The sequence below is a fragment of the Centroberyx gerrardi genome, chromosome 6 (assembly GCF_048128805.1).
Source record: "Centroberyx gerrardi isolate f3 chromosome 6, fCenGer3.hap1.cur.20231027, whole genome shotgun sequence".
NCBI lineage: Eukaryota > Metazoa > Chordata > Actinopteri > Beryciformes > Berycidae > Centroberyx > Centroberyx gerrardi.
Genome location: NC_136002.1, coordinates 11,734,736 through 11,758,803, shown reverse-complemented (window position 1 = coordinate 11,758,803; position 24,068 = coordinate 11,734,736). Strand labels below are relative to the sequence as shown.

At 42.0% G+C, this 24,068-nt stretch overlaps 1 protein-coding gene across 6 annotated transcripts in view; it reads right to left on the bottom strand.

The window, feature by feature from the left end:
- Positions 1-2,355: 2,355 nt before the first annotated feature.
- Positions 2,356-24,068, bottom strand: part of gramd1bb (GRAM domain containing 1Bb) — a 78,180-nt gene continuing 56,467 nt past the window's right edge. For 2 of the 6 annotated variants that reach the window (XM_071917839.2, XM_071917840.2), the window contains 17 exons: positions 21,186-21,206; positions 14,168-14,252; positions 13,704-13,807; positions 13,462-13,557; positions 13,097-13,177; positions 12,766-12,881; positions 11,675-11,837; positions 10,756-10,948; positions 10,094-10,237; positions 9,577-9,695; positions 9,298-9,440; positions 7,693-7,796; positions 6,593-6,893; positions 6,217-6,228; positions 5,928-6,035; positions 5,306-5,426; positions 2,356-3,737 (listed from right to left, as the gene is read on the bottom strand). In XM_071917839.2, the coding sequence (XP_071773940.2) occupies positions 3,648-3,737; positions 5,306-5,426; positions 5,928-6,035; positions 6,217-6,228; positions 6,593-6,893; positions 7,693-7,796; positions 9,298-9,440; positions 9,577-9,695; positions 10,094-10,237; positions 10,756-10,948; positions 11,675-11,837; positions 12,766-12,881; positions 13,097-13,177; positions 13,462-13,557; positions 13,704-13,807; positions 14,168-14,252; positions 21,186-21,206 (2,001 nt within the window). In that variant the 3' untranslated portion in view covers positions 2,356-3,647. Of the gene's footprint in view, positions 3,738-5,305; positions 5,470-5,910; positions 6,036-6,216; positions 6,229-6,592; positions 6,894-7,692; positions 7,797-9,297; positions 9,441-9,576; positions 9,696-10,093; positions 10,238-10,755; positions 10,949-11,674; positions 11,838-12,765; positions 12,882-13,096; positions 13,178-13,461; positions 13,558-13,703; positions 13,808-14,167; positions 14,253-21,185; positions 21,207-24,068 lie in introns of all 6 variants that reach the window. The other 4 variants (XM_071917837.2, XM_071917838.2, XM_071917841.2 and 1 more) reach the window with 3 other exon arrangements.

Below are 24,068 nucleotides of genomic sequence, written 5' to 3'. Positions count from 1 at the left end.
AGCTTTGAAGGGAATGATGAAGGTGAAAATCACTGTCACTGTGAAGATTGATAAACTTCTTCTGTTAAGGTCAGCTGTGACTGAGATGAATAATAACTTTCAAACTGAGGTTCCCGCTTGGTCTTGGTAGCCAAGCAGGAGTGAATACTTAATGCTGACTGACGGCAGGATGCGCATTTTACAGCAGTTCTGTCACTGTCAAAACCATTTCAGTCAGCCTTGACATAGTGGAGAAAAAGCACTGAAGTTGCCCTAAGAATAAAAATCAAGGTGGCGATAAAACCAGAGTTGGATGACCCTAGAAGAAGTATAACCAACTGGAATGAAAGACACCATTTACCGGCACAATTAACCAACCGTGCATTTCCATATCTATTGAGAATGTTCGTACTTCCTAAACTAAAACAATACAAATCAAGCAGTTAAAAAAAAGAAATCCATTTCTTACACTTGGAAAAACAAACTCTTAAAGCATTTCAATCACATTTTCATATGTAGGATATACCATACCGCATATATGAAACATAACCTCAGCATATTCTTTCAGTGTCATCAAGCCTGATTGTGAAAGTGATTTCTATAAAACAGAAACATTTCCAACCGCTCACATTCGGATCTTAAGATTTCCATATGTGGTCAATACTCATTGCCTTCTCAAAATGCAATATACACACGCACACAGCAGGGGATCCAATCCTAAAGCATGCTCCTCTGTTTTCAATAAGTCATTCAGTAACACGGCAGTGCAGGCACACTGCAAAGATTCCTATTCCCTCACACAGTAACTCACTCCTGCCTCGCCCTGAAGTACACAGAAAGTGACAGTCACTCTTCGTTTGGAGTTGATTTTTTGGGATGTGACATTAAAAAACGCAAATTAAAGACATTTTGTTAAAATACTAGTGAGTGTTTTAGGTTATTCGTTGATGTATACTTGATAAATGAGAATGCACTATGAATTACAGAATAATGCAAAAATAATTGAGGAAAAGTAAGTCTATTTTTGAGTGAGAATGAAATAGCGTTGACCAAAATCCAACTATTCTCAATGATTTAAAAAAATTCTAAATCCACCGGCATGGTTGGTAAATATTATAATAAGCCACACCAAAGAAATAATTTCTTTAAACCTGTTTTTATCTCCAGACTAGAGCGCTGTCACTTCTCTCTTTCATTCTCTATTTGGAAAGTCCTTAAAGTGCATCACTTTCTCTTTTCTACACAAGGAAGTCTTTTTTGGAAGTGCTTTCATTGCTGATTCACGTCAGCTGTAAGGGGTTTCTGTTGACAAACTCTTAAGAGATGCTCTTTACTGCACCTAATCCAATATATATATAGTACGTGAAATACATGATAAATACTTCATTTAAAATAACATGACATCTTGTGAAGGTACATGTCTACTTCTCTCTTTTGGTTCAATTTAGTCGTGTAAAGTTCATTCTCATGCTTTCATTGCATCCAAGACAGACACTTGAAACGGGGGAAAGGGAGAATATTATTTGGGGTGAAGAAGGTGTTTCTAAGCAAAGAGTGGTTGTGTGGTAGATGCCAAGCCACTCCTGTGGTGGCATGGACAAAGAGTTGCCCATAGGGGCAGATGGAAGAGTTCATCTCCAAAATGCCATGTATCCATTTTTGAGAGGAAAATTTATCATTCAATATCTCTAGAATTTAGAGGATCAAGTCTGTAAAAGCGTCATTTTGTCAACTGAGGACTTAAGCCACTTATTATCTGTCACAAAGTACCATAAATTGTTAATTTTGTGCAATCAATCATTTTGTAAAAGTAGGTGTAACTCTTTTTAAATGTTGGAAACCTCATTTTGGAACAAAACTCTTCGATTGTAAACTGTAGCCTGGTGGGGCTAATGCAAGGCTGCATCCAAACGCATGAGCATCAAAAAGGCAGTTTGGCTACATGTGCCAGAAATGAAATATTGAGAAACATACAAGTGTGGAATGGTAAAAATGTCACACTTTACACATGACAGCACACACGTGCGCACACGCACACGCACACACACACGCACACACACACACGCGCGAATATACTCGCGCAAATGCACACTCACACTTGCACACTAGACATGTCACAGACATATCTGGCATGCACTTCAGAAGAAAACACTTTTTGTTAGAAATTCTTTAACCGGTCTAGAGCTCTGATAACTTTCCTATGTACATAAATTAACAATAAATATATGTAATGTTTATATATTTTGAAATATATATATATTAAATAATGAAATATACGTATATATTTCAAATATATTCATAGAATTCTTTCTAATTTGAAACATTTTTAAAGAGATATAGTCACAGTTTAGTAATAAAACATGTAAGAACACAGGTCTCCCTACTTGTCTGGCTGCAGCATCCCTTTTTCAAGGATTAATAACTTTTGATCAAAGTCTGGTCATTTTCTTTTCCAGGCGACTACATTCTCCTCTCTTGGAAGGGCGGGGAAGTACGCAATGCAAGGGAATTAACACTGTGCGTGAAAAGAAATGCAATGTTCCAGGATTCAGTAGCAATGGCAACTGACACAGAAATCATTGGACATGATTGTGAAAACAGATTCCTATAAGTGCCTGAAAAGGTTCAGAATACTGTTCAGTGATCCCATGAGCCTACACCTTCACAGTGGATTGAATTTTGTAAGACTCCCCTATGTGTTTGTTTTGAGGTAACGATCCTAAAAGAAAACAGTGGGTCTAAATAACATCTTCACAATCCTTCACGGTTCTACTTCTGTATTCAAAAGTGGAACCGATAAGTAAATCAGTATAAATATTTCAACACAACAGCCTGAGCCCAGGTTATGCAGGGAACCAGCCCTGATAGAGACCGTGGAGGCCAGGTTAAAACAAGGCAGTAGGGACTGATTAGTGAAACTGAGCTCCCACCTACTATACTATACTGTGCATCCTTCTGTCTGATCCCGGGACTGCAGTGCGCTCGAATGACCTCTGACCTCTACCGGAGTTATTAAAGGGACACTGCAGCGAGGACCTCTAGGGGGACGACCGGTCCGGAACAGTCGAGAGAGCGTAGAAAGCCTTTAAGACTCGAAAGGACCCCCCTTTCTTTGACTCTACCTCTCCTCTGGTTCTGTTCTTCTTTTGTTTTTGACACGCACAGACAGGAATTGAACCACGTGACACTAACTGAGGGGGAGCTAAGTGGACTAGAACGCATGCAGCAGTTTTCCTTCTTTCTCTCTCTTCCGCTCTCCTCGTCCAGCCATGGCTTACAGTAGGATGCTCTTGGAAAATAAACTCAAAATAAATAAAAAAAAAAAGAGAAGAGAAGGAAATGATTATCACACAGGTGTGGGTCAAGGTGCGCGGGGTCGAGCACCTTCCCACAATGCCTCAGTGCTGTTGGGGGACACCTCAGTTCCTGTCTGTGATAGGGGCACTTCCTGTCCATGGTTTTCTTCTTCTGGGGTTGTGACCTCTGTGAGCTGGAAGGGAGGGGGAGGGGTTTCACACTGTTCCTCCTTTGTCCCTATTGGGCCAGCTCACCGTTGGTCCCGCCTCCACCTCTGTTCTCCCTCTGTCTTGCTGTCGCCTGCATACTGGTACACAAACAAAACAGGTCCTATATTGCACAGCATGCCCTCATGGCCTAGTGGTGGTGTGTCAGTGGTAGCGACTTCTCTTCTCCTCGGCCTCGGGGCTGTAGTCCCGTAGGCCAATGCCCCGCTGTAGGTTCAATAAAGAGTCTTTCATCTAGGGAAGAGCAAGGAGAAGGAAAATCAATGAATTAGCTTGCATAATACAGACGTGACAATTACAATAACATACAATGATGCATTTTTTAAAAATTTTTTTTAGGAGTGTGAGCATTCCAGTTCCCCTGGTGTTTTTTCTTTGTTACAACAGACAATAGAGCTGAGCACACTGAGCAGGGGAGAGGTAGGAGAGAGGGTTCTGGTGGGGTTTGATCCTCGGTCAACGGGGGCACATGTGGGTCCAGAGGCAAGGGTCTTAAAGGAGAAATCCACCTTTTAACACTTTTAAAGTCACAATGGAACGGCATGCTGAGTGCATCTTGCTTCCATAATTTGATCTGGTTGAAACAGGATGTTGGGACGGGACATAACGCGGGGAGGGATCATTCAAAAGTGTGAACCAATGGGATATCAGGCAGTTTTATTTGATGGAAATGTTAAAAAATCTGTGATGATTTTATTGGATGGAATCTTTATGTATGCTTCCTGGAGCGCCATGAGATAATCACTACAAACATTTTCCAGGAAGTAAAAGTAATGGGATTTCGATATAAAAATACAAGAAAATAAAAATTTTGCACATTTTTTTTGGCATTTATTACTGTTAAATAGGTGTAAATTATGCTAAAACGGTGCCTTTAAAAAACTGATATTACTGATGTACCTTGCATTGGGCCCATTTTGTTGTTTGGTGTTTTTTTCTGATTCTTGCGGATACCTGGCCAAACGTAGACAATGTGATGCCACATCGCGATATTTCCAGTGCAGCTAAAATGGAGTTTAATAACAGAAATCTTTTCAGCTATCTATAACATCAACGGTTAACGTCAGGTTTCAGTGTCAGTCCTTGAGAATCAAAGAGCAAGGGCTTCTTTCTAGAGTCACCAGTTTGTACCGACGTTCAACAATCATGCAGGAAGAAACCACTTGTACACAGACAGTAGCCTCAATAGTCCATAATGCATTGCAGCCACAAGATGTCACATTTTGTGTAAGGGGCACGAGTCTTTTCTTAACCTCTTGCCCTTACTAAGCTATCACTATTGCTTTCTCCACTTACACATATAACCCACAGTTGAAATGCAACAAGTTTGGGCGTGTTCTCTGGGGCTTGTTTACAGGAATTCTGGGAAATGTAGGAAATCACTAACTGAAGTAGAAGTAGATGAGGCAGATTAAGGGAAAGTGGGTCCATCAAAATGTAAATTACAACACTTCATCACAAAATTACTCCTGGAATGCTCTGAACATCATGGATTGATATTTAACAACATAAGAGATGGAAATTTCCCTTTAACTACGACACAATCATTGGGCACAAAGAAAAGATTTACATCAGCCTAAAAGGTGTGTAGACTCTGTTTCAGTAATAATATTTCAGTTTGGATGGGTTTATCTTGGTTGAACCTGGTCCAGTGGATCGCGCTCCACATACCCTACTTCAGTTGTTACACACTGGATATTAGCGCTCTATTACTTCCAGGGACTATGCAACTTTGTGTATTACTACTACGTTACTACTTCAGTTCATTATAGTCTTGAAAATGTCTCTGTGTGTCTCAGTACCTGGTCTAGTAGCACCACTGACGACTTGATGATCTCCCTCCACTTCTGCAGCTCGGCGTCATGGTAACGCTGCTGCGACTCCAGGAGCTGGGCCCACTCCATCTGAGTCTGAGGCAGTTTACTGGGAAACATGAACACACACACACACACACACACACACACACACACACATTATCAACATCAGGACGAGGCCATCGAAGCATGACTACCATTTTGAGGGACTGCCAACAACTGTTTGGTAAATTGTTTCAGTAAGCCCAGAAACATTCAGGGGCAATTTTAAAAGCTGAAGTGTTTTCCTGCTACAAACATCAACGGCCATATGGTTATGGTTGAGTGTGTGTGTGTAATTGTGTATGTGTATATGTGTGTGTGTGTGTGTGTGTGTGTGTTTAGGCCTTTTGAACAAAAAAAGGGCCAAGTAACTAGCAAAATTCTGTTCAGTCTCTGCAGTAATAGGTAGCTCGGCTGTGCGGCCAAGAAAACATTTTTTTTTATCCTTAAATGCCTATAATGTCCTTAAACCACATTGAACCTCTGTTATATTTGAGTTCGGTGTAAACAGCGGATGCTAAAAAAAACTGTGTAAAATGTGTGTGTGTGTGTGCTTGTCTGTGTGCACCTTTCATGAAGCCGCAGACCCTGCCAGGTCGTTAGGGACTGTGCAGAGTACTCCAGCATCCACAGCTTGTAGAAGAGCATCATGTTGAGGAACACCAGCAGAACCAGGCTGAAGGAGGGCAGGAGAGACAGCAGGAGATGAAACACATGAGTCTTCCACTATGCGACCTTATTCATGACAATGCCCTTAACTAGCTGCTCGGTAAGTGGAAATGGAATTTAAAGTGCAGTGGGAATGCTTTCATGATAAACCCATTTGGCTATGCTGGTTGATCAGTTAAGATATGTACCTTAGACAGATCCTACGGATGGCAATGAAAGGAGAAGAGAGAGGGGCGTTACACTCAGAGAACAAACAAAAACAAAGACACATTTACAAAAAAGACAACAATTCTTCTGGCTTTAGACTGGACTTCAGAGAAAATCCCACAGAAATAATTGGAAAATTGATGAAATCATGATAAGGGTGACTCAGAGAAATTGCATGGGTTTTTATACACGTATATGTAATGAGTGTGTCTTTGTTCCTGTGTGTTGTGTCAGCATGTGTATAATTTGTGTATGTATTTGTATGTTTATGTGCATCTGCATGGCTAGATGCGTGTGTGTGCCTATCTATATGCATGTGTGTGTGTGTGTGTGTGTGTACTGCGGTGCATCCCGTACACAAAGCTGATGATGAGCAGCAGTTTGGAGACGCTGTACAGAGCCAGGCCTCCAGGCAGGTGATGGTGTTCTGGACTCTGGTGTCTGGTCTGGGTGGAGCCCGCCACTTGTTTGATCCGCTGGATCACTTCCTCGTCCGTTGGCGTGGTGACGGGGCTGAGCGCCTCGTCCAGGTGCTGGCTGCGCATGTGCGGGAGGGGCCTCTTCCTCCGCCTCACCGTGGAGTTCTTCACCACCTTGGCCTTGGGAGACGGGCGGTGGGACTCGGTCAGCAGCTCCTCCACCTTCGACAGCTCCACCTCTGACAGGACGCACGGGAACAGGACGAGGGTTACACATTCATATCACATTCTCATCCAGACTCGCTTAGAAGTGCATAGATTTGTTAAAAACATTTACATATCACAGTCTTCACTGGCACCTATTTACTTAATCTACACCTATTTACTTAAAAAAGAGTAACTAAACACCGAACCCAAATCTGTGTAAAGCCTGACATCTAATGGTAAAAAGCATGCTACTGAAATTGCCATCTGCTATTGGCTGATCTTTGGTGCCAGGTGATGTCACCTTCTATAGAGTATAACAGGTGGTAGTTACTCTTTAAATCTCTATCTTTTCTATCTTTGCAGTCTTAAGAATGTACAGTAATATCCCACATAAATCCTCCTTCCTCTTGTGACCCTAAAAAAAAATCCCATGGGGAGCAAGGACAAATTTCATCATGATAATGTTTTTTTTATGTGGCACATATAATATTTCGACTGAAAATGAAAAAATACTAGGTATCACAACGTGTATCAACAATGCATTGCGCAAGGTGAAGAATATCTCAGGTTATTGAGGGCTTTTGTACTCATTTGAGATGCAGGTCGGAGTAGAAATAAATTAGACCCCCTTTGTCACGGCTCTTCGTCTTTACAAAGAAAATGAAAATACATCACAGGCGCCAATGTTCTGGTATAAATGCTCTGTAAACAGACAGCTGATGAGACCTTTTCATTATTTTTGAGCCATTTACGCCTCAATTACATCAGGCAGGACTAATGGTAACGAGTGTGACAAAACCAAACAATCAAACGAGGAATACTGGAGTTTACCAAGGTGGCGGAAGTTCTCGTCCAGCCCGCTCCAGAAGTTCTTCTCGATGAAGCCCTTCACCAGCCCCCACGGCTGCTTCCTGTAGCGCAGCTCCGTCGACACCCTGAGAAAGAGAGATGGACACAGAGATAGAATGAGAGACGCATATGGAGCACAGTGAAGTCTTTGTAAATCCAAATAACTCCATGGATCCCATGAGAGAAACAGAGATGTATAGATAAATGTACTTCTTCTTACTGTGTTTGCTTGTCTCTGTTTCTATGTGATACATAAACCCAGGTGCCATTCTTTAGCTGGAGTGCTGTCATATTCCTCACTTTAATATTATTAGAAGGACGTGCATAGGTGGTATAATTTGGGAATATATGAGATATGCAGGGCTGAGCATATAGGTTGATTTGTTGTATGTTCTGATGTATGTTTATTAATGTTGGTGTCTTGCTTGTATGTTCTGATGGAAGGCGAGTAGATAACTTCTCTGCTTTAGTTATTTTGTGTTTGTCTTTGTCGTTTTTAATTTATGTTTGGTTGTTTTGTTTTTGATAAATGTATGAGATGTCATGGTTTGTGTCTATATTGAAAGCCAAAATAAAATCTTATTAAAAAAACAGGTAAAAAAGAAGGACGTGCATGGTTCCAGAAGTAGAGATAAGGTTAAGAGTAAGAAATGTTATTTTTACTGCACTAATCTAATCAGAGTTTACACGTAGGATTACAAGATGGCATAAAAAACAAGAATAGTAAAATATATAAAGGAGATGTAAGGCGCTGCAGCTGCGATTGTGGTTGCGCGCAGAGCAACAGTATTACGGTAGCCGGGCGCGCTGCTATTGACGTTATAAGGAAGTGCCGAGCTTAGTTGGGGATTTATGCTGGCTGGACGCTGACTGCGGCGTGAGGCGATATTTTTCCCTGGGGCACCGAGGAGCTGAGGCTGCATTAAATGGTATGTGTGAACTATGTTGTGTGGGCTGCTAGAGGGCTGCGGGGTGAAGTGCGCGAAAAGGCTGATTGTGTTGTACATGTGATCATACTGTGAAGGTGCGGGGACTCGGTGAGGCTCGCCTGGGTTGCAAGCTCTAGGGGCAAAAGCTTCGAGACCGGTATGTGTTTTGGAGTGTGTATGTTATGTGTGTATATATTGTATGTTCGGATGTATTGGGCGGATTATTGGATATGTTATTCTTTTGATGTTTCAAGGGGGAGTTGGAGCGGAGTGTCTGTTAAAACCTGAAGACCTATGTCACTGTTTTTGGAGTATTACGTGTTGTGTTGTAAACTGACTCGCCATAAAAGACGTAGCGGATGCATTTTAAGTTGTGATACAAATAAACTGTGCCTGTTGAGAAATCAGTTCCGGGCGTTCGCATTTGTTGGGGGGAACTAACCTGTGATAACCTTACAGAGATAAAAATGGAAAGCACGTTCAAAAGTAAGGTGGTTTTTAAATAAAAATAAACAAATAAAATAAGATTAAATAAAATACAAACATGAGAAATGGCACAAGATTAAAAGGTGGTCAAAATCAAAGGCATTACATAAAACCACTACACCATCCCCTTTACCAGGCCTCTGTCCTGGGTATCCGACCCTGACTCACTCACCGTAACCGGCACTTGTTCTTGGCCACCCTGGTGAGCATGTAGCGGTTGAGGGTGTAGAAGTAGTCGTGGTACGGCACGTCATGCGTGATGACCTCAGCATCAATGATGTAGCACTCACTCTCCTGACTGGCTTTGTACAGCGTCTGATAAAAGAAGAGAAACAGGATTGTTATTTTGGGAGTAACACTAACTGAGCAAACGTATACTGTTCCCATGTGAATGATACAGGAAACGTCACAAAGAGAATCTCTTATAATAGATGAGGACAGTTTCCTGTACCTGCGTCTCAGTGACGGTGGCCGTCTTGGGGGCCAGGGGGTTGGACAGAGAGATGGTGTACAAGATCTCTCTGGTCTGGTTCCCAGCATCCTCCTTCTTCCATGGGTGGTACACCACATCTGGATAGGAATGGGATGAGAGAGGGAGACATATTAATAATATGGGAAAACACTCTTTTAGGCTTGACCATGCTCAAGGGAGGTCAGAGGTCAGTGTCAGCTATAGTACAGCAACCCTGGAAATGGTGGGGATTTAGTGTCTGGCTGCAGACACTTCAGCAGGGTGGAGGCTTGTTGACATGGGATTTGACTGAAGGATGGTCTTATTAACTATCATTAAGATCACCACTTCGTTATGACAATTTTTCCACCTTGTTCGGTCAATGCAGTTGTATTGTAATCTAGACTTGACTAAATAAAAGTGATGTAAGCTCCAATAAAAAATACCAGTGTTTCAAATCAATTCAACACAACAGCTGTGCTAATAAGAAATCCTGATTTGGAGAAGAAATACTGACCTGAGAATCTACGCTGTTCCATGAAGTCACTCATGAACTGCGACTCTGTGAAGAGGATGCCGTACAGCTTGTCCACACTGAACTTGTAGACCTCGTTGATGTACTGTCTGCCATTCAGATCATCATGGAAGGCCTGTACCTCACCTACCCACCAGAGACAAGATGAAAAATAACATCATATATATTTAAGATGGCGTCTTCATGTGTTTGTTTTTAAATCTGGTTAACAGCAGTGCATTTTCTGAATAAAATGTCGAGGAAATGAAGAGCATTAGCCCCAATCTTCCCTGTCCTTCTAGGGATGTGAACCAGTAACCTTCCAGTTTTATGGTCACTTCTCCAATTTGAGTGTGAGCCTCAACTGTCTGAAGTCTTAAAAAATCCTTCCCTGACCTATTTCCTCCTTCATCTACGTCTTCCCTTCGTGACTGAAGTGGATTTAATAGGTGAAATCAATAAGAAATCAAAGTTCATCCGGTCAGTCTGTGTCATGGAAAAGGCAGGCATTCCTAGTGTTTTGTACACTCAAGTCTACATCTCCCCTTTTTAGTTTACAAGGTGAAATCAATAACAGAGTACAGTTTTCCCCTGGTTAGTGTATTTCATAGAAAGAGCGGGTGTTCACTGCACTCTGCACACTCCCTGCACAGTGAGTGCCTTACCCTCGTCGTGCGTCTCGGAGGAGTCACTGAGCTCGGTGGGGATGTCTTCGTTGTCGTTGAAGTCAAGTGAGGGCGAGGGCACAGGGCCACCGGGCCCGCTGCTCTCGTTGCTCTTCTCTTCCACCACCAGCGGCAGGCCCAGCAGCTCCCCGTCTGGCAGGCAGTCCGCATACTCATCTGATGGGAGGTCAAACTGGGAGAGACACGGAGAGTCGGGAGGCAGTGTGCAAGGAGAGATGTCATTTTGTTATGGAAACTAAAGGACACTGAAGACACTTTGTGATTGTCATGGTCAAAATAATCTGTTTAGTTAGCTCTCCAATGCAGAAATTGTGTTTTTTGTGATGAGTTCGGTTCACTTTTCTCTGAGGAAATGTGTGCTATGTGATTTGAATGATTTGACAGCAGAAATTGTTGCCTGCACTCAGCAGTCTGTGCATTTGTGAGTGAGAGGAAAAATTGATTGACTTCAAAGGCAGAACTGAAGTCTGAAGCAGCTCAAACTGGGAGTGATGGATGAGAGATAAAATGAGATGCTTCATAACTGTCTCAATGTGATTTGGCTTGGGTATAGAGAGGCAGAGATTGATTTAAATATAATAAAGCTCTTCATACCTAGTAGTAAGGCTAATCTGTGTAAATTTCATCGAGTGATTTACTGTGGTTATTTTGCATTTTTTGGAAGAGAGGAGAATTATTGATTTGGGCCAGAAGACAGTAAGACTGATTTGTGTATTTATTGCAAAGTGATTTTATTTGGTTACTTTCAGCTGGTTTGAGGTATGATGACTGGTTTGTTGCTCCAAAGAAACTTACAAAGACATAAATTTAATAATGACGATGTAATACTCATTTGACCCTTTGCCCCCTGCTGTGTGTGTGTGCGCGTTAGTAAACAGTATATAACAAATGGACTTACTGTGATGGGCGGGTCATTGTTGCCTGGGCTGGGGATGGTGCTGTTGGGGACGATCTTTTTATGTATCGGAGGAGGGCTTCCTTCAGGTTTGGCCTCGGCGCTACTCTTGGACGAGTTGTCGTTGTTGATCTCATTCTCTTCATTGGGAATCTCTTCACAGAACCTGGAGGACAAGAGCTTTACTGATCACTACTCTGGGATGATGCTCTTGCACAACCTGGGTAAAATAGTATTTGCAAATACCTTTTACGGTGAGTTTTAGGTGTCAGATGGGTAGGGTTTGCCATGTAGTACAATACAATGAATAGCAGAATGTGTGGATGATAACAGTAAAGTATTAAAGAGTCAGAGAAATCAGTCATTTAGTCTAGTCTTAAATCTTGTTTTTTTCTTAAGACAAGTGAAAAAATCTGCCAATAGCGTTGGCATGAGATAATTTCACTTATTTACAATACTTTTTGACCTGTTTTGACTGACTGATTGACTCTCTTGATTTCACCTAGTAAATCCACTTCAAGAAGGGGAGATGTAGACTTGAGTGTACAAAACATTAGGAATACCCGTCTTTTCCATGAGATAGACTGAGCAGGTGAATCCAAGTGAAAACTTTGGTTCCTTATTAATTTCACCTATTAAATCCACAGAAGGATTTTTTAAGCCTTCAGACAATTGAAGCATAGACTGTGTTGCATTTTTTGCAGTCTTTAAGTGTCTGTGATTGGGCGCTTACCTAACAGTATCTCAATTATGCAGATGCATAATGATACTGCAAGAAGGTTAAAACAAATGCCAAGAATTGCAAATATAATTTGACCCAGGTGTAGCTCTTGCAGTGTGAATTAGCAGGGAGCTGAGCGGGATGTTAAGTGTGTGTGTCTGAGTGTCTGAGTGGGTGAGAGCAAGAGAGTGAGAGAGTGTGTGCATGTGTATGAGTGTGTGAGCATGTGTCTGTGTGTGTGTACTGAAGCCAGGCGTTTACAATAGTTCCCTTACAGATCAGGGCCGTCTAACTCAGCCGGGGTAATTGACGGGACAGTGTTTATGGTGGTAACCATAGCAACTGATGCTGTAACCAAGGTAACCAGACTCACCCCATGGTGTTGAAGTCATCATCAGGGGGAACGTAGTCCTCATCGTCACTGGTTAGGCCAAGTTCATTGCCATAGCACTGATGGACAAAGTGCCACAGCTCTTTGGGGCACAGGGGCTACACAAGGGATAAACCAATCAAGAAGGGGCAAGAAAAAACTTGAGAATACAATGTAAATTATATGAGAAAAAAAAGAGCGGCTTGGAACATCCCAAACAGCTTTCCTGTAGGACCTCCCTATGTGATACATATATGCAAAAAGTCACTGTTTTAGATGCACATCAGCAAAAGGACAAACTAACTGATGCTGTGATCTCAGGTTGTTGTCTCACCTTGTCTAGCAGCGCATTCTGCCACAGTCTGAACATCATCATGTAAGTCCTGTCCCTGGCTCCAAACGAGGTGAAAAAGTGCTGTGAAGAATGAATGGCAATCATGTGTGAGTCTGGTTAACATAATATCAAAATAACACTGCTGTGGAAATAACAGAGCCATTTTTGAGCAGCATCGATTAAGCCTTATTCTAGTCTTCGATTATTTATTAATGGAGGCAGCCTCCCACATAACAGAACACATGGCCAGAACACATGGCCTTTTTAGGCAAAGAGAAATAGATTTAATCCATGTCCATCATTTAGTCTACAGTAGTTAACTATCTAAAGTAACCTAATCTATTTACTGATTCTACATCTCTTACCTTCTCAGTGTCTGTGCAGACCTGGATGGCATTGGGAATGAGGCGGGCAGTCTTCTCTTTTGTCATCGAGCAGATGTCCTTTAGCCGCACTGTCAGCTACACGCACACACACACACACACACACAAATGGGCACAAACGCACAGACACATACACACATTATAGCACCAAGTATGCCAAACTACGGACAGTAAAACAGACAGGTATGAGAATGCAAAGAGGTCCAGAGAGTGTATGTGCACACCAGTGTTTCCCAGCGGAAGATGTTGCTATAGAAACAGATCCAGTTCTCAGAGAGGTAGAGTCGTCCCTGCAGGAGGATGTCCCGTTGCAGAGCACAGGAGTAGTCTGGCAACACAAGGGAAACAGTCACAAACTCTACATCCACACATACCATACCACACCAAAATGGAGGGAAAAAAACTATACTAATAAAACTATAAAAACTAGCAGGGTACACATTTCATTACTATTACTCATGGATTCCCATTCAAAATGTGTAATATTTCTAGATTGTCAGTGAACAAAATCTACACCTCTATTTTGTAATTTTATCATGATATTAAAGATTTCATATTTGGCTCTCTGCTCTCAGCAGACAGTAAAATAGGAAGAATTAATAATTTTGTAATTGCTTGCAAGTTATCTGTACCCTGCTAGAACTCAGATCCCCCTTGTGTATCTATAGTGTCGCGCAGTCCTACTCACCCACAATGAGTCTCTCTGTGTCAGGGAGCTGCTTGAAGAGTTTCCTAAAGTCCTCATTGCGCTGCTTGTATGTCGGGCTCAGCACCTGCAGTTAGAGGCAGAGCATGATGAAACACCACAACACACATGTGCACTCCCAAAACTCACACTCTCATCTTCACACTCTCTTACTCATTCACAAGTGCTGGCTCACTCACGCACCCCATGTTATTTCTTTCCACTAGGATGCGACATAACCTTGTTAAAACCACCCACAAGTTTGATCAAGGTTTTCGGTTAGCTCTAATCATACCTTGGCATTCATTCTGAGCAGTGTGGGGGATTTTGACAAGCACTGCAGATGGATGTACAGTGTATGGCATGCAAAAGTGCATGGTCTGAGTTTACTGTAAGACTGCATCATTAACAGTATTTGATACCAGAGTGATACTAAGCGCAATTCCATCACATCAGCCCACTGCAGATCATTCAGTAAACATGCTGCTGTGGCTTTTAGCCTTTTTTTTTATATGAATCACATTCTCAAGTTTGCAATACATGTTGCTGACAATGAGGCTTTTGTTCAGTGACAAGAGGCAGGACAACCAAAATGAAAGCTCAAATTGTACACAATACATTTCTCGTGGCAATTTGATTAATCTGGTCAAACAAAACTAGCCTAGTTTTGAGAATTGGGTAGAATATCCTGTTCTGGATGAACACACTCTCCTCTGCTATTGTTTTCAGGAATTGGGCTGAATCTTATCTTAGGCTTGGGTTCAGCAGGCTTGATTATTTGCAGAGCGAGGCTGTGATGCCCCAAACTTCCAAGTGCGTGCCGAGGTGAGGGCTTTAAGTGTCAGTGCCAGGTGCTTTCCTTCAAGACGAAAGCTTTAGGAAACAATGCCTGCCAATACACTAACGAAAGGCATCCCTTTGAAAAGAAAAAAAAAATCCTTTTGGATCAGTGTTGGGAAAAGAACAGCTTGTTCACATTATAAATGTACCGCGCTTGTAAAACAAAGGAGCCTGAAATACTGTACAGGAGTGTCTGTTTCTGCTAAAACATGGCAGAAAACTAGCCTGTCTAAGAAGTGTGGTGTCACTTTGTTATGATGAGGGGAAATGTGCTGAAAGCATGTGACATCACTGCGACCCCTCTTCAATTGGCCGAAACCTTGTTTATCTGCCTGTAACTGCATAAACCTGATAAACATGATGCTACTTTTTTTGAAGCGTAGTGAAGGCACGGTCACTCCAAACAACAGGCCTCCATGAGCCCTGGGAGAATTCAAATAGCTATGACTCATACCAAAGCCAGTTGTTTTCTTGAGTGTAGTAGAGGGGAGCAACCGCAGAACTATGCTCCCAGCAGTCTACAATGGCACATAAGCTACCACAAGACCAAGCCTGCTACAGCCCTCTTCGCTGACCCCATCTTGTGGCTTTAACACGCTCTGTGAGAGGTCCGAACAATCTCGCTAAACCACACAATTTTCTAACCGCCCCCACCCCTCATCTCGTTCACTACTCTCCTTGTGGTTTTACGCTTGTATATGGAGTGCAACTTACAGCAGGGACCTCCTCTGTGTCCCAGTCTGGGTCCTGAAGGTCCGAGGCGGCCCAGCCCCACTCCCAACCCCACTCCCCTCTAGCCGGACCCTGCAGAAGCCACCCTGCCAACGCCTCATCCAGCTCCAGCACGGCCTCCCACTCCGACATGCTGTAGTCCTCATCCGATTCCATATTGGTCATGCCAGATCCTTACGGCATATGGATGGAAGCCTATTTTCCAAAATTGCCCCTCTGACTTGGGAGGACTTGTCAGTTAGCAGTGTTGGAAACAAGAGCAGACCGAGTAGATAGAGCTGCCGTCCGGTGGTTTAGAGCCTGCAGTATCCGCCCCCTGTTTTGGGTGCTGCTCCCTTTCAGCGCTGAGCAGTGGACCCAGCACACTCCAGCCACATGATCCTTGTCTCGCTCTCTCTCTCGTTCTCTGGCTCTCTCTCTTTCTTTGACACACACAGGGAGAGGAGTTACGGCCGTTGCCCTCTAGTAACCCTGGCCAACAAGTCCTTTATTATCATGGTTGTAGCGTTTTCCTTTTTTTTTTTTTGCCTACTCCTCCTAGTAAGTGTGTGAGCTGAGTGTGTGTGTGTGGTGCCGTCCAGGTCTGGATGCCTTGCAATTACTCTGTTTACGACCAGCAATGAATGAAGCAATAGTAAGTTTAGTAAGAACGGTGAGATGAAGCAAGTGAGAGAAGTCAGAGAGAAAAACAGAAAATAGAGGGAAATAGATTACGAGAGAGGAGTGACACTGTTAGCGGTAAAGTGTTTGGTCGGTCCGTCTTGGTGTCTGACAAGGTGATTGAGTTACAGAGAACAGATGTGAAGCACAACCTACAGTTACCTCCGCCCGCAAAACAAGGCCATTAATCTTGACAGGGTCTGCACTAGGTCGCATGCCTGCACTTACATCGCAGGGTGAAGTGGCTGCACCAACATAAATCTCTATTCTCTTGTCATTTTGGACCACTCATGTATGAAGAGCCAATTGCACTAAAGTCCCAAACTAATTTCAAGGAACTAGTGGACCAAACCCTGATGATATAAAGGTATTTATCTCCCCCCCCTCCCTCTCTCTCTCCTGGTATTCCCCTGTGGGCAATCCCCTCTCCCCAATAAGGCCGACTCCTGATACTTGATCGCTGTCTGTTACTCTCAGCAGGCAAGAGAGATGCAGAGCTATTTTAGCAGTGCTAAACAAACTATTGGTGTGCGTGTCCTGCCTCTATTCTTGACTTAAAAAAATATTTTTAGCAGTCAAGAAGGTGGGCATAAATCGAGCACTGCATTTCATTGGGTCCTACTCGCAGTGTGAAGCCCACATCTGTGCCCTGGAATTCAGTCGTGAATTCCACCTTTCCTGTACCGCGTTGTTTCCCAATCCTCCCCTTAACCAGCAGACAAGAAAATCTGGAGCAGGAAAATGGATGTGACTTGGAAAATAATCCTCAATAGCAGGCCTCTTGGAAAACAGTGCTGATCATTCACAAGCAGCTCTAAAAATGGCCTTCGCCCAATTGAGAATGCCTTTACATCATGAGGATGAAATTTCAGTGGGATGAGGGTTCATCCGATAAAAATTGCATCCAGAACAATTTTTCCATCCAAAACATTGTGGCGTCCGTGTGCAGAGTAGTCCATTTTCTCACTCATTCAGGTCATTTTTCTCCAATAAATGAACGAAGAGACAGTGGAAATTGGTACTGCGCCTGGTCTTCAGGTGACAGTGTGACAGTCTTTGGCAGACAGCGGGAGTCTCTGTTTGAGATGGGGATGGGGATATTCAGTGTTTATGAACCTGGTTAACCATTAACTTGCTGGACAAACAGTCAGAGATGGCAGAGACTGGTACTGTAAACTAGGGTGGGGTTTGAGTCGTGTAAGGGGGGTGGGAGTGGGCGTTGAGGATTGTGTGTGTGTGTGTGTGTGTGTGTGTGTGTGTGTGTGTGTAGTACGAGTGTGTAGGGGATTGGCTGTCCGTCATGCCAACAATGAACCCATTCTCTCAATCTGGCTGTCCTTCAATTGATGGAAAGGCGGGCAAGGTATGTATGTGTGTGTGTGTGTGTGTGTGTAATAGATCCAAGTGAAACACACCTCCCTCTGCTAGTTCAGTGTGGAAGAGGATGTACAGTCTCTCTGTTGTACAGGAACAGATGTAGGAGTAGCCAGCTAGATAACAACGGCATTTACTTTTCTGTCTTACACAAATAGTCAAAGCCAAACTAACTTCACTCTAAATTAACTCTCTTCCATCCAACTCTGCTGATTTCTGAAAACATTAGCAAATTCAAAACCACATAGACAAATATGCGGTCCTTAAATGTTATGTACATACTCAGGACTAAATGCTACAATCTCTATTTTGTTCTCACTTTACAGCTAGCCACCGATCACATTAACAGCTCATCATCTGACACAGAGGGTGAATGAACTATAGCATGTGATAAGAGATAAGAAGGAATGAGAATTTGATTCAACAGCCAAACTATAGTCTATCTATCTATCTCTCTATCTATGTATCTAATAAAAATCAAACAAACTAATTAAAATAATGTATTGTATACAGCAACTGTAAACATCTCATGTATCCATGCAGTGTTTGTCAGTGTTTCTCTTCTTGTTACTAACTTGACTGAGCCTGTGGGCACTGTTGCCATGGCAGCGTTGCGACAAACTGTTGTAGCTGTGGAGTGAATGTACAGACGGTGTCAGAGGGTTGTTGAGGAAGGGCGGGGTCCGCGTCACTGTGTGTGTCTCTAGCAGGCTCAGAACTCACATTGGGACGGTTGGATTGTAATCACTGTGGGCTCAGTGCCATGGGAGGTCATCATTGCCATGTAGAGGTGCACACACACACACACACACACACTTGTGTTCCTGCACAGTCACAGCCGATGGGAGTCAAAGGTATATTTTAGGCCTATTCCATGCATTGATTGATCAAAAATTTTGTCTATGAGTGAGGATGAGTGTGACTCTAGTCTTTATGTATTTATAAAGAATATACTGAGTGTACAAGATGTTAGGAACACAGTCCTAATATCGATGTGCACCTTTTGTTGCACAATCCATGTGTCAATTTCTCAGTTTCAAGGCGTAAAACTCCTGTTTTAACTTGTCTCCTCCCACTCCTCCTTCATTTTTCCGTCAAGACTGAAGTAGATTTGATCGGTAAAATCAATAAGGGATGATAGATTTCACCTGGATTCAGTTGCTAACTCAATTGAATGGAAAGAGCAGGTGATCCTATTATTTTGCACACTCAGTGTATCTTGTGCCAGTAGCCAACTTTTTGTTGTCTGTAAACATGACATTTACAACTGTTAGACATTAAAATTAAAATACAACTCAAAGCAACATCAAATGTAGATTGTCACTTGACGTGCTCCTCTCGTACTAGTATTGGATCAGTAGAATAAATGAGAGTGAGTAGGCTAACTATGTAGCTGAGTGCATCAGAGAAAACATTAGATAGCTGTGTGGACTTTGTGGACCGAGCCTCTTGTGAACAGAACAGCATGACACTGCTCCATTTTCAGTATCCGCACAGAGGTTCCTGTGTTGTCTAATGATTGTCATACCCGAACCCTGAAGCCAACAAGGCCCAATGTCCATGTATATAAAGACATGGGACACAAGTAGAGTCGGGGTGGAGGGAAGCATGCCAAGACTAAAAGCACCATGCTCCATTCTCCTGTCATTCAAAGGCATTCAAGGCTCGTCCAGAGGCCCCTGTGATGGTCTGTTGGTTTGTTTAGTACAGTGAGCAGCCCAGTAGACTTGTTACCACCTGTTGCATGCCATAATTATAAGCTTGAGTGACGACAAGTGAAACCCTTAAACACATCTGAGGGATTTCTAACATACAAATCCAGAACAGTTCTCATTGTCAATCTTCATCCAGGAACTAAGACCTTTAACACAGAATTATTCTGTATTTGTAGATACTTATATGTACTTCAATAGGCTAAAATGTCCTTTTCCTGTATTGAACTGTGGCTTTGCTATTAGGTGGAAACAAGGCTGACTGGAAGTCAATGAAATGAGAAGCAGACAGGCAGGAGGAACGTATCATCCAACCGGTCTGAGAAAAAAGGAGAAAAGGAGAAAGCAAACAGAAAGAGGCAGAGAGAGAGAGAGAGAGAGAGAGAGAGAGAGAGAGAGAGAGAGAGAGAGAGAGAGAGAGAGAGAGAGAGAGAGAGAGAGAGAGAGAGAGAGAGAGAGAGAGGGTTGCACAAGAATACAAGTCATGCTTACTCTCAGGATGTGTTGTCTTTCATGCTGGGGAGAGAGGGGAAAAGTATACAGACACAGGGAATAAAAAAGGAGGAAATAAAACAACACAAAATGGGAAAAAGGAGTCCAACAGAGACACTTCTGGAGAAAACCGGGGCTTGACACTGTTGAGGGGTATCAAGTCCACCACTCTCAGTCTTGCACAAACACCAGTGGGCTTAATCAGCGCAACAGGCGTCTGTTCTATTCTACAGAGGTTTGTTGAATTTTTTTCTGCTGCAAACTTCCTATAATTTCTGTTTCAGAATGAGGCCTGTTCAATGATTGACCACATCTGAAGAGTTGTCATAAATAGGGGTAGCACACCACCTTGTGGTAAAATATGAAATGACAAATATTCTACTCTCCTTTGACTCCATATGAATGAAGAACTGTGGTCATATATTGTAGTTTTTTAATTAACTCTCAACTCTAACTCTCTTCCCTATTCCTACATCTCGAAGGCCCACCTGTTGCCGTTTTAAGCCCAGGCTGATCCCAGGTTAGAGGCCCAGAAACCCACTATAGTGGTTTGGTTGCTCTTGTGGGAGCAGTAAACAGGGTCCAGGACAAGAACCTTTCACCTCATAAGCAACACTTGTAACGCGCTTGGTCGTGTCTTAGCTTACATTAGCTTTAGGGAAGTAGGCTGCTCCTGGATAGCATGACAGAGCCAGACGACGTCAGTATTGGGATTTCACACATGTACCACTTTATTCACCTGTACTTGTCAACCATACAATGCCTGGTCTCTACGTCACTATAATCTCTCAACATACATGTAGATTGATATAGTTTAACACATATCAAATCGTTACAGAAGAGACAAGCTACTCGTCGGGAGACAGACTGGGAGTAGTAACGTTACTCAACCTGTTGCTGTAACTCAGTCTCAGTAAAAACAAGGAGCGCCACCCAGTGACTTAATCTGTTACTGCAACCAAACAATGTTCCAAAAGCATAGTAGGCATATTTGCGACTGTTACACACTCCAAAAACAACTCCAGGACACTTGAAAGAGACACCCACAGAACGTACAGTATTGTACATGACACACACACACACACACCAGCACACAGGCTGCAGCCACACACACACACACGCACAAACATACATGGACACACCCTTAAAGGACACAAATAGATTCAAACACACACATGTTGATGATATATAAAAAACAAGGTATGACTTACGTTGTACCAGCTTTGGCTCTTCTGTGGAGATAAAGGGGAGAGAGAGAAAGAGAGAGAGAGAATGTATTTAACTCAATGAAACCAGCACACAGCAGGCTTGAGGGCTCATCATACAGTCAACACACATACACACAGAACAAACAGCGTTTAATTTATAGCAGGTCAAACTTCACATTCCTTCCTGCCAGGAGTTACAGGAGGCTATGCAATGCTAATTAAAAACCTGTTACAGTGATCCATTTGTCTGGGAGATCATTGGTCGGTTGCTCAGTTGATTTTGAACTTCACAAATGCTGAGGTAGATGCTGGATACCAGGGTGCACTGAGTGCACTCTACCTGGTAGCCTAAATGAATTATAAATAAACATATAAAGCTATTTGCAGCATATTAAATTATTTTTAACCTAATTATTTTATACTGAAATGATAACAACAGACTCAGAGCCGACCAGCGTGCACCTGCCCATATTCATATGATTTCCGAAAATAGAACTATATCAACTGGTGATCCCAGCACAAGAACTATTGAGGAATATACAAAATTATTTTAAGATAATTGTTTTTGTCTTATTTTATAATAATAATAATGATAATAATAATAATAATAATAATAATAATAATAATAAACAGGACCCTCCACTATTGTTCCAGCTACGCCTATGTGATCTCAAAAACACAAAATAGCCTATTAACTTAAAGCTTTTACTCTTAAATACAAAAAGGCAAGTCCATTCTTAAAATGAACATTTATTAAACAAACCAGCTTAAGGTGAGAACAATTTAGGCTACATAAAAATCCTATAACAGAAACGGGCTCAGCCGTTTGGATTTTTAATCACCAATAAGCTCAAAACTGGTGTAAAGGCTGAGCATAATTTAGTGGAACACCATAATAACAGTACTACAGGTTATTAAACATTTTTAAAAAAAATCTGAAAAACGAAACAAAGTGCCTAATTCAAACAAGGCATAGCGGGTCTCCAAAAAGAAGGTGCACAATTCCAATACCGCATTAGGCTCCAAAACGAAAGTGCTCCAAACCCTGGAGCCGTCGAAGCTGTCGCCAGGGGATGCGCCTGCAGTTATATTTCAAACAAAACGATTAGGCTATTTATTAGACCAAACATATTGAAATAATACGCCAATTCTGATATGTTCACACTCAAAGCCTATCAAGCGTTAAACACGAAAGTTGACGGAGCATCCTAAAGCAGACAACCTGAAAAAAAAGAACTTATGCCTACCGTTTTAGATGATATACCATGTTGGTTGTTTACATTCGACTTTTTTGTCATCCTTTTTAACAAAATGCTGCCACACCGACGACTTCTTTGACATGGTGTCAATTAGTTTGGAGCCGAGTAAATGTTCAGTAAGTTAGGTCTAGCAGTCTCCATTAGGTTGGGCGAGTTCAAAGATGTGAAAACGGGGGTGTTTCGACTTCCTGTCTTCTAAGTCTTATAGTCTATTAAACCATACGATCATTAAAACAGAAACACATTTGTTGAGTAAAATATATTTGAATATTATTTTTATTCATAATCAATGTTATTTCTAACACAATATAGCCTATCACTCAAAAATAAAATACATCAGGTCTGCATATGTCCCTCCCGCCCCCGAAAATAACGGATTAAGAAGCGCTTTTGTCCGACCAATGAGAATTTGGTCGGACAAGAGAATATCGACCAACCAATCGACCAACCGACCAGAAGGTGTCAGCCCTAGTGTTTTTGTTTGTTTAATTCACATGTACAGCAAAATACGTCTATCTTTCAATCTTAACAAGTCATTCACTCATCAAGATAAGTTTACTTGTTTTCAATACAGTTTCACCTGTTTGAATTTTCTAGAAACAAATGACAGTGTCTTCAATGAGGCACATCACTCCACTGGTATCATGACAATGCTAATTGACTGAAGAAAATTCTTGAAACAAGCTGATTAGCATTGTAAACAAGTGAAATTATTTCAGATTCAGAGATTTTTTGAGAAAATCTAAAGATAGAACACTCTGTACTAGAAATAATGACTTGTTGAGATGGGTATTTTTTTTGCAGTTTACAATTCAAAATACATATATTCCATTCATCAATGTGTTTCAGTGGTGACTCACTACCAGTTTATTTATTTGTGTGAGCTGCAGACACAACAAAGTGGTTCTGTTGTACATTTTCACAACAGCAGAGGGCACCGGTGATACAGTGTCGTCATTACTATGACAATACAACATACTCAACATACATTTCTGCTCTAACAGCCTATAAGCAGAGAATACATTATAATATTGGAACTCCCAGAGGGGAAACATGCAGGTGATCATCCAGAGGGTGGAACAAGGTGGAGGGTATTGAGGGGAAAAAGGTAATGATTGATATCCAATGTCTGATTACAGTAGCACACCAAATAAAAGCAAAACCTTTTGGATCCAAGCAACATTCACTGCACTCACAAAATGAAGTATATTAAGAAATTTGGACAAGTATGCAGAGCATGTTTTTCCTATTTTTGTGCCCTTTGTTATGTTCAGTTACATTTGGAGTTTTCACAGCAAGACCACATATTGCTGCTAGTATTTGCTAATTTTATAATAACCTATAAACGTCCTGAGTGAAAATACATTTCAAACAGGTTTCAAACATTTTAATATTCACTTGATTTGAATTGGCAGAAAAACAGCCTTAAAATTGATCACATCACTTGCAATACAAGCTAAATCAAGCACTCAAAAATGTAAAGCATATTCAATCACTATATTTTTTTTTTGCCTAGGGTTGGCTGAATTTTCTTTCTGTCTGATCGGGTTTGGTGCTCTCTGTTTGCTAGCTGTGAGCCGCAGCAGCAGTCCTGAGGCCTGGTTGTGACGTTAGCTGGGTTAATGTG